Here is an 11,059-nt window from a genome sequence, read left to right as displayed (position 1 = left end):
TATTTTTCATTTTCTGTTTTAAATTTTCAATGAAAAAACTGGAGAATAATTTTTTCCTTTTGAAAAAAGATAAAGTTTTAATTTTAGAAAAGGTTTCCAGTGTCATTGTGTGACATATCAAAGTAAAATTTACATTTGATTGGGAAAGCCCTGTTCTTGAAGATAAAGGAAAACAATGATCAAATTAGTGAATGAATCAGATCACTGATAAACATTGCTTCATATGCTCACTGGCCATTTAATCAGTAATTATATCAAAAAGGGCTTGTTTTCATATTTCTAAAGTAAAAATTTTCAGAGTGTTAATTCTAATTGAAGTTTTCATAGTTTTTATTTTAAGATGAAATTCAAGCAAGTAGAGCATTACCAAATAAACACTGGTGTAACAGAAGTGTATTTTGGCAATTGCTATTTGTTAATGAAATTAATGGTATTAATCAGATACTTTCTTTAAATTTTATAAAATTCAGAAAACTAAGCATATAGTTTAATACTCTGTTTCTCATTAATCTGCTTATCAAGGCACATTTGCCCTTTTCTGAATTGACCATAATGCATCTGGGAGGCATCCCATTTATAAAAATATTTGCTGAATAGCTTTGTTAATAGAAAGATGAGGAAGTCAGACTTTTGAGAAGAATACACTTGACCAGGAAAATTAAAATGGAGAAGAGTTGACTCATTGTTTCTTTGAGTTTACATAGGACGTAATCTCTTTTCTAAAGTCAGAGGTGAATTAATGGCCAAAAAACACTCTCCCAATATAATATGGAACATGTCCCAATATAATATGGGCAGAGAAACACCTAGTGCGTGGCAAGTTGGACTTAGCTAAACCTTTGCAAATTCAGGAGTCCCATGGTGGTTTTCTGTCTCTCTACATACTATGGCACCCTTCTTGTGATTAGAACTCTTTCTTTTTAAATTTGTGTTTGAAAGAATTTCAAACTTAAGGAACAGTTGCAAGAATTGGTCAGTGGACTCTACATATCCTTTGTCTACATTCACCAGTTGTTAACATTTTGCCGTATTGACTTTACCACTCTTTATATAATAGTATTATTTTATTTTTGCTCAACAATTTAAGTGTAGGTTGAAGACACCTTCACTCCTAAGTATGTTACCATGCATCTCCTAAAAACAAAGGCATTCTCTTACCTAGTCATACTGAAGGATCAAATTCAAGAAGCTAACCTTTGGCAAAATAGTATATACAGTCCACATTAAGATTTTTTTTTCTAATTGTCCCAACAATGTCCTTTGTAGTGACTTTTCCCCGCAAACACAAGATCATGCATTGCCTTTAGTTGTCATGTAAGTTCTTTTGCCTTTGGAACATGTCACTTCTGTCCAGAAATAGAGGATGGTCTTTGGACTTTTATTTCCTATAAGCTTTGTTGAAGGAAAAAGACATTAGGAATTTCAAAGAGGCTGCTTGCTAAGAAAAAAAAAAAAAAAAAAAAAAACCCAAATTGCCCAGGGAAGAAGGACTTTTTGTTTTTAATTTTTAAAACTTTGGCTGGGTTTTGGTGTCTTGACTCAGCAAAGTCTATAATGCAGCAGGGCTTGGTAAGCATTAAAGGGGATACTGAAGCTTTCTTTTATTTCATAATCCCAATCGGTTTTTTCTAGAAACCATCAATAGCCTCTAAATGACTGACTCAATTTTTGGATTCTATTCTCATGACTAAGCAACTGTTTGATTTGAAACCAGCCCAGTATAAATGTCACTGTGCCTCTAACTCTCTGTAGCTATTCCTGAATTTCTTTCAGCACTGGGGAAACCAACCTATGCACCAAATATGTCTAAAACTGGAACCAAGGTAAGTAAATGGTCATACTGATTTTTAGCCTACCCACTTTTCACCTAATGATACACTGAAAGGAACACAGGAAAAAGTTTTGGCTTCTTTGCCTGGAGGTGAGTATCATAATTGGGATTGGCTGAGAAGATTAAGAAATGTTCATTATATTTTCATCACTAACAGAATTACCAAACACTTTATTAAGGATTATCTTTCTGCATTCTAGCAACTAATAGTCTATGAATCTCCACAGGAGTAAGACATGCTGATGAAGATTATATGGAGTAGAAAACTTTTAGTAGTAAATTAAAAATATGTTTTGTGAAATTTAACCTCAACCATTAGTGTTCTAAATGGCCAAGGTGGATGGGCCACTCAAGTGAATAAAATCCTACATATCTCCTTCATTCAAGCAGTTATTCTTACCCTTTCCCCAAATAAAGTGCTCCTTTACATTAGGAAAATTGCCTCTAAAATATTTGACTGGGCTGGAAATTGATCTCTCAGAGCTTTGGGAATGAGGGAACATGCCTTCTTTTTAGCTCTTCCACTGACCAGTGGGTGTAAGGCACAGCTGGTGCCTAGTTTTTCCTCCAGTTTTTTACTCTGAAAATTTTCAAACCCATGGAATCCTGAAAGAATAAGAAATACTGAATGAATACTTGTATGTCTTCACTCTGGTCATTAACATTTTGCCATATTTGGTCTCTCTGTGTCTCTGTCTCCTTTTTACAAAACCATTTGAAAATAAGTAGCAGACTTTTCTATACTTTTGCTTTAAATATTTAGGCATGTACCTCCTAAAAAAACAAGGATATTCCCCTGTATAAACATTGTATCATTATCATCTCCTCAAGATTTATCATAACTATAGTACCTAATATTGAAACCATATTTAAATCTCCCCCAATTGCCTCCAGAAATGTGCTTTGTGGCTGGTTTTTCCCTTAATGTAGGATCCAATCAAATATCATGTATTGCATTTGGTTGTCATGTCTCCTCAGCCTCTTTATTTTTTTAGCCTGTGTAATCTAGAACAGTCCCCCTACATTTTTTGTTGTTGTTGTTATTGTTTAATATATTGACATTTTTAAAAATCTAGGCCAGGTATCTTTTGGAAAGTCTTGCAATATAGATTTCTCCAATTATTTCCTCATGTTTGGATTGAGACTAAACATCTTTGGCAAGAAAGCTACTTAGGCAATGTTGTGTACTTCCCATTGTTTGACATCAGAAGGTACCTGTTAACTTGTTCCATAATTGATTAGTGCCTGATATTTTTCCACTGGAAAATAGAACTAATAATCATGCTTGTCATCTAGAAAGTTTGGGGAGATAACTAAGTGTTGTTAGTGCTCTGAGGTTCTTGAAAATATGCCATGCAAATCCCACTAAAAAAGAATTTCAAGTCCTTAGAGGGATATCCGCATGCCTTGAGGGAAGACTGTTACATAACTGTCTTAGACAGATGAAAATATCTCTCGATTTTAAAGATTTCCAGAGTAGCAATAGTGTACTCTCTTATTTATAGCTGAGTTGTTCATTTAGTTAAATAACTTTTGCTTACTAGGCCAAAGGATACAGTAAGTTATTTTTTACTCTTTCCTCATTGCTTAGCCCTTTCCCACTATCTTGCTAGCAGATTAATCAGAGGAGTTATGGGCTTGGTAGCAGGAATGGAGTTTTACTAAGTATGTTTTTGTTACCTCTGGGATACTTAAGACGTTTTTCTTTTTTTTTATTTTTTTTATTTTTTTTTTTTTGAGACAGAGTCTCACTTTGTTGCCTGGGCTAGAGTGAGTGCCGTGGCATCAGCCTAGCTCACAGCAACCTCAGACTCCTGGGCTTAAGCGATCCTACTGCCTCAGCCTCCCGAGTAGCTGGGACTACAGGCATGAGCCACCATGCCCGGCTAATTTTTTTTTTTTTGTATATATATTTTTAGTTGGCCAGATAATTTCTTTCTATTTTTAGTAGAGACGGGGTCTCACTTTTGCTCAGGCTGGTCTCGAACTCCTGACCTTGAGCGATAATTTTTTTTTTTTGTATATATATTTTTAGTTGGCCAGATAATTTCTTTCTATTTTTAGTAGAGACGGGGTCTCACTTTTGCTCAGGCTGGTCTCGAACTCCTGACCTTGAGCGATCCACCCGCCTCGGCCTCCCAGAGCTAGGATTACAGGCGTGAGCCACCGCGCCCGGCCTTAAGACGTTTTTCTTTCTGCTGCATTGGATTAGTAGGCTGTTTTTCAAAAATATAAACTTGAAAATGATAGAAATTTTGTAATAATTTCTAGGAAAACCTTCTGTACATTTCTTAGCCTTTTCTACAAATTTTTTTGCCCAAGGACCAAAACCTCTTAGCTGACAATAGTGTGGATTTCATGGTTCTTCTACAAATAGAAATGGAGCATAGATAGGTACAACATTCTCTGGCTGTGAGATTTGGAAGGTCTCCCACTGAAAGGAGAGCATGGTCCTGGAGCTCAGTAATGATTCCATGGCAACAGGACAAGTGCTTTGTTTCAACCTTGGGATGGTTGGCTCATCTGCTGGGAGGGTGAACATCCGATGAGCTTATTGAGCGTGGTGTATATTTCCACTTCTCAGACATTGATACCAGTCAAAAAATGTGCAGAGGAAAGTAAACGTGAGAAACCATGAAGTAAAATAGATAATATTAACCTCACTTCCCATAGCATATCTCTTGCAACGCCTCCTTTTTGGTGAATTGCCAAAAACCAAATGCGAATTGAGCATATGAATTAAGGAGTTTAGAATCTGGCCATTCTTAGAGAAGTTACTTAATTTTCCTAAAGATCTCTCCACAGGTCATGGGGAAAGCCCCTGAGGCTCAGGATCAGTCTTGTTTAGTGTCTAAGAGAGTAAGTGCTGCCATGTTAAACAGAGCTAGTTGTGCAGGTAGGAAGACAGCAAAAGAAAATGAAGTGAACCACAGATTACTAACCAGGAGTTTTGCTCTGCAGTCACCGGCTTGCTTGCAACTAACTGGTAACAGCTAGTGACATTAGGCAAGTCAATTCTTCATCTGTAACAACTGTCACAAAAGCTTATTGGCAATTATGTGTCAGGTATTAAACTAAGTACTTTATCAATATTATGCCATTGGACCCTCGAACATCCCTCTACAATAGATACTATTATCCCATTTTGCAAATGAAGAGCTTTAGAGAAAGGTTCAATGCCCTGTCCAAGGTCACATAGCAAGTAAGCAGTAGTGCTGGGATTTTTTTTTTCTTCATCTGTAAACTGAGGTGCCAGGTATCTAAATCTGTGCTATGTCCTTTCCTTCATTCCCTACATGTAATTAGTCACCAAATTCTAAATTCACATAGCAGTTGTCCTTCAATGGCCCTCATCATCTCACGCCTGGCCCATAGCAGCTATCTATTTCCAGGCACAGACTGCTATGTACAGCTCTCAAATAATCAACAGAGGGATTCTAGCATGGCTCCTGTGTCATTTTTCTGGGTTTATTTTCTAATACTTCACATATTCTAAATGTATTAGGCTTAACAAACTATTGTCCCTGTAACGGACCATGTTCTTTCACTTCTTTAATCTTTTGAACAGACTTGTCTTTTTCTTTGCCTCTGGAAAATACCCACTTATCCTTCAATCCTTAGCTCAAGATCATTTCAAGATTCTACCTGCTCTACTTTCATCTGAAATGACTCACATGATTTTCTACTTTTAAATCCATGAAGCAAATCAGCCACAATGGGGCAGCATAATGCTAGGGAATTAACCGCTCAAAGCATGCCATCGGTAGTTTCAGTTTAAATTATAACCTAACATTGATCTTAGATTGTGGAATTATTGAGCAACAAGGAATAAACTCTGCAGTCCATTTGTGGTTTTTATAGTGCTTTTCAGAAAATGCTTTGTGAATCCTTAGGAGTTCCTGGGAAACTCAATCCCCTATTTCAACCAGAAAAGCTCTTGAGTTGTTTTACAGCCAGGCATTCCCATCTACTCTAGTCCTTGCATTTGACAAAATGGGAAGCTGAAGCCCAGAGAGGCGACTTGACTAAGGTTGTAAGGCTGATTGTGGAGAGGTAGCTCTAGAGCCCAGGCTTCTTATTACTGGTTTCCCATGGCTGCTGTCAGAGACTTACCCCAGGCATTGTGGTAGAACCTTAGTGAGAGTGTGAAGCAAAGGGCATTCCTGACTGGGCACTATGGCTCACACCTGTAATCTCAGCACTTTGGAAGGCAGAGGCAAGAGGATCGCTTGAGGCCAGGAGTTTGAGACCACCCTGGGCAACATAGCGAGACCTCGTCTCTACAAAAAACTTAAAAAATTAGCTGGACATGGTGGTACACACCTGTAGTTCCAGGTACTCAGAAGGGTAAGGCAGGAGGATCACTTGAGCCTAAGAGTTTGAGGTTGCAGTGAGCTATGATGATGCCACTGCATTCCAGCCTGGGTGACAGAGCAAAACCCTGTATCAAAAAACAAAACAAAAAGAGCATTCTTGCCTTTGTTACTTTGCAACTACTCTGTTGGCAATAAGCTAATAATACAGAACATAGTATGTATATTTGCATGTGTATATGCTCTATATCCATCTAAAATAATCTTTCTAAAGCTAAGGTTTATGTTGTATTTTTCACTATATATCACCTATCATGAATTTCTGCATTTGAAACTCACTCATCTTCGTCAAACATTTATTGAGGGCTTGTCAAGTACTGGACACAGGGGATCATAGCTTAAGAGAGGCTTGGTCCTTGCCCTTGGAAGAAATCTAGGAGGAGTCTAGTGGGAGGGATAGCCACACAAATGGGTGATTTATAATATAAGTAGAGAGAGCTGTGGGGACAGAAAGGAAGACTTGAGCCTGAAACTGTGGCTTATATTAGAGCACTCTTCTGTTTTGCTGCATATTAAGCCTTCAGAAAATACTCGTTCCTAATCTTGACAACTAAAGTTGTCTGCCAGAAAGCATATTTTGTGAGGTGAGGTAGAACTATATATTTTCTCCTCAAAATTGAGGAGAAAGGAATTTCTAAAGGGGGGCAATATGTTCTTAATTTTTATTTCATCTGTGAATAAAGCTACCTAATGTCTCAGTTTTCTTTGTTTGCCTGTACTTCAGATCACTTTCTATGAAGACAAAAATTTTCAGGGCCGCCGCTATGACTGTGATTGCGACTGTGCAGATTTCCACACTTACCTGAGTCGCTGCAACTCCATTAGAGTGGAAGGAGGCACCTGGGCTGTATACGAAAGGCCCAACTTTGCTGGATACATGTACATCTTACCTCAGGGAGAGTACCCTGAATACCAGCGCTGGATGGGCCTCAATGACCGCCTCAGCTCCTGCAGGGCTGTTCATCTGGTACGTCTGCCACCTTGCTCCTGTTCTCTCCCTCCCTCCTTCCCTCCCTGGCTCCCTTTCTCTCTCTCTCTGTCTCTCTCTTTCTTGCTTTTATGTGAAAGTTTTCTGGAGGTTTTTCTACGTCTTAATGTGTGGCTGTCTTTTGTTGGCTGCTGACACTTAAGTAACATCTTAGATCAGTTCATCACAGGACTGAATACACTAATTATTTTCATGGCACTTCCTCTGCCTCTTGAGTATTTTGAGGAGATAATTTTTTCTTATGAAAAGTCAGCTGTTTAGCACTATTGACAAGAACGAAGATTTGGAATCAACCTAAGTGTCCATCAATGGATGAGTGGATAAAAAAAAATTGTGGTACATATACACAATGGAATATTATATAGACGTAAAAATGAAATCCTGCCGTTTGTAACAACATGGATGGAACTGGAGGACATGATGTTAAGTGCAATAAGCCAAGCACAGAAAGACAAATCTCGTATGTTCTCACTTATATGTCGGAGCTAAATATTAAAACAATTGATCTCATGGAGACAAAGAATAGAATGACAGTTACCAGAGCCTGGGAAGGATAGCGGGAATAGGGGGATTAAGTGGGGATGGTCAGTGGGTGCAAAAATATAGTTAGATAGATAGAATGAACAATATTTCATAGCACAATGTGACTATAATCAACAATAAGTTAGGGTATACTTAAAATAGCTAAAAGAGGGGATTGGAATGTTCCTAACATAAAGAAATGATAAATGCTCAAGGAGATGTATATCCCAATTCCCCTGATTTGATTAATACACATTGTATGCCTGTATCAAAACATCACATGTACCCTATAAAGATACACAACTATTATGTTCCCATAATAATTAAAAATAAAAAGAAAGCTGTTTCAGTCAGTACACAGTGGAAATGGAAGTTTAGATCATCCAGCTTTCAAGGTAGTAGATTTGGAACCGTACAGTTCTCTAAGTTCTTAACCTGCTGGTGATTTCCGTAATAGTTGCTGTTTGTATTTTTTTCAGCCCAGCGGAGGCCAGTATAAGATTCAAATCTTTGAGAAAGCAGATTTTAGCGGTCAGATGTATGAAACCACTGAAGATTGCCCATCCATCATGGAGCAGTTTCACATGCGAGAGATCCACTCCTGTAAGGTGCTGGAGGGTGTCTGGATTTTCTATGAGCTACCCAACTACCGTGGCAGGCAGTACCTCCTGGAGAAGAAGGAGTACCGGAAGCCCATCGATTGGAGTGCAGCTTCCCCAGCTGTCCAGTCTTTCCGCCGCGTTGTGGAGTAATGATGTGAATGAGGCCATAGGCTTCTTCCTGGGGCCCAAATGCTGGCTGGCCTTTTGGTCCAAATAGGCATCATAAATAAAACAGTTGGCATGCATCCCACTGCTGACTATAACGCCTCTCCTTAAATGCTCTTAGGGACCAGCAATGTAGTGCCCGCCACGGTGGGCAGTCACACAAAGCAACTCATCCATCAGATTACCAGTCTAGATCTTTGTGCCAAACAAAGTGAGATCACATTAAAAGGTTAGAAAATCATACTGCCATGTGGTGGTTCTTTTTGCTTATGTTTTGCATTAATTCAACAGGCACAGTAATAATTGCTGTCATTTATTGAGTGCCTACATTATTCCATTTTCTCTTCACAACCCTGTGAGAGGTAGTTTATCTGCATTTTACAAATAAAGAAACTGAGGCAGTGAAATTAAAAAATTAAAAACTTGCCCAAATTCACCAGCTGGTGAATGGAGGATCCAGGATTTGGTCTAGGATATTTCTGTTCCCAAAGCCATTGTTCTTGTCTCCTTATTTCCAGCATATTCATTCAACACATATTGGCTGGAGTTCTCTGCACATAATGTAAGTACAAGACCCAGAAAAAATGTAAAAGATGGGAAGGGCCGTGTGCCCCTGAAGGTCTGATTCAGGGGACAGAATTCCTATCAAGAATGATCTGTGAAAACAGTTATTATTTGAAAATAGCGATGCCATAAGTCACCTGAAGTCCCTTGTTTAAGATCCAGAGACTCTCTGGAAGGAAGAAATGGAAAGCCATTTGCAGAGCTGCAGAGAGAGCTCTGGACATTGTCACTCTACCGTGTTCCTCTTATCTCCAAAATGACAGAGTTGAACCAAATTCTTTCTCGAGTCCCATCAAGCACAAACGTTCTAATTCCCCGGAGGCTAGAAGGAGGACACTGAAAGACTAGCAGATTACCCAAGACTATTGACACTTAGTTTTAGAGGCACAATTTCTGGAAGTGACCAGAGATCTGCCACTCGTTTTCCACTGAAGAAACTGAAGCTGTGGGAACAGAGTGAGTTAGTATCATTCTCTTCTCTCATATCAACTGCTTGCCACGTTCCTTGATGAGTCGGTCACAATCTGTTCAAAACAACCAGAAAAGCAGTTCTGGCAGTAGGATAGGAAAACAAGAAGTGTTAGGATGACTAACCACAGTTTCAGAGAAGTAGAAAATGGCTTTAGACAGATAAAAGCAGAATTATCATTTTGGGGTGTAACATGCCTAATCCAGAAAGACATCACCACCATTCTCCCCAGCTACAGACACACCAATCAACTTTTTGCTTAAAAGGAATTTTACTAGCAATTGATATTAGAGATCAAAACCACTTTATGTCCTTATCTATCAATCAATCTCAGCTCTTTCGGTAGAACATTCGGCTATTAGAACAAGAAGCTGGTGTCCCACCCATCAACCACATCCAGAACACCACCTGATAATTCAGAGTCATCTCCCTCTACCTTTTGTTTTTTTGTTACTCTGAAATAGGGGATCTCAAGAAAAAAAGGCAAGGATATCCTTAAACCGTTTTATCCCTGTTTCCATCCCAAGCATTCCTCTGAGACAAGTCTGAATATTTCCCAAATATAGAGCCCACCGTCTCAAAATGCGACATCAAGGGCTTCCATTTAAAGCCTCCAGGGTAGGGTTGCCAGATTAAGTACAGGACAGTATTAGTAAATCCCAAATATTGGGATATAAATACAAATATGGTATAAGTATATTCCAAGTCTTGCATGGTACATACTTGGACTAAGAAATTATCGTTTGTCTGAAATTAAAATTTAACTATATCTTGTATTTTTATTTGCTAAATCTGGCAATCTTACTTCAAGGGCAAAGCAACACAGGAGTGACATGGAGCTAAGAGCACAGGAAGTGCTGCAGGCTACGGAAACAAGGACACATGCCCCACAGAAGGCATTTAAATACATTTTCTAAAAAACACTGCAAGCCAACAAAATATGTCTGCATCTGAATCTGGCCCGTGGACCACCAGTTTCCAATCTTGGCTTGTAGGGCAGCTCTGAATATCATAAATTGTTCTTTGCATTGAGCCAAAATCTGTCCCCTGAACCTTTCAACCTGCAGTCCTCATTCTGCTTTCCATCTAGTTCTTCATCCACAAGATAGCTCTTCTGACATTTACAGATCACCCTGTTTGCCTCCACGCTGGCATTTCTACACTGAACAGCTCCTGTTCCTTCCATCATTTCTGTCTTGACGTGCTGGTTCCCAGAATCCTCACCATGCTGGTGTGTCTCTCTTGTGCTGATTGCAATTTATCTCTTCCCCACCAACGTGGCTAGATCTGACCAGTGCAGACTTATGTGCAGTCCTTTCATCTTCCTTTCTCTGATTTAGACTGTTCTTGACTAAGCCCAGCTTGCCTTGTGTTCTTCTACCATCCTTGATATGGATTGACTGGCCGCCTTTTCCTGAGAACCGGCACTGCAGCTGAAGAGCTAGAGAGTTCCCTGCCTCTCTGGGGAATTAGATAGAAGTGGATTCAAATGCTGCCACTTTCACATGTCAGCTCCATATCACATAATCCTACATGTATGACCTC

General features: G+C 39.0%; 1 protein-coding gene across 1 annotated transcript; it reads left to right on the top strand.

Annotated features, from left to right (window-relative positions):
• Nucleotides 1–504: 504 nt before the first annotated feature.
• CRYGS (crystallin gamma S) lies at nucleotides 505–8,722 on the top strand. Its single transcript, XM_045539867.1, has 3 exons — nucleotides 505–1,823; nucleotides 6,929–7,171; nucleotides 8,194–8,722. The coding sequence occupies exons 1-3, from the start codon at nucleotides 1,803–1,805 to the stop codon at nucleotides 8,464–8,466; spliced, it is 537 nt and encodes a 178-aa protein (XP_045395823.1). The 5' UTR covers nucleotides 505–1,802; the 3' UTR covers nucleotides 8,467–8,722.
• Nucleotides 8,723–11,059: the final 2,337 nt, after the last annotated feature.

Source organism: Lemur catta, chromosome 1 (genome assembly GCF_020740605.2).
Source record: "Lemur catta isolate mLemCat1 chromosome 1, mLemCat1.pri, whole genome shotgun sequence".
Lineage (NCBI taxonomy): Eukaryota > Metazoa > Chordata > Mammalia > Primates > Lemuridae > Lemur > Lemur catta.
Note: the sequence above shows the minus strand (reverse complement) of the source record. Positions and strands in the feature narration are given on the sequence as shown.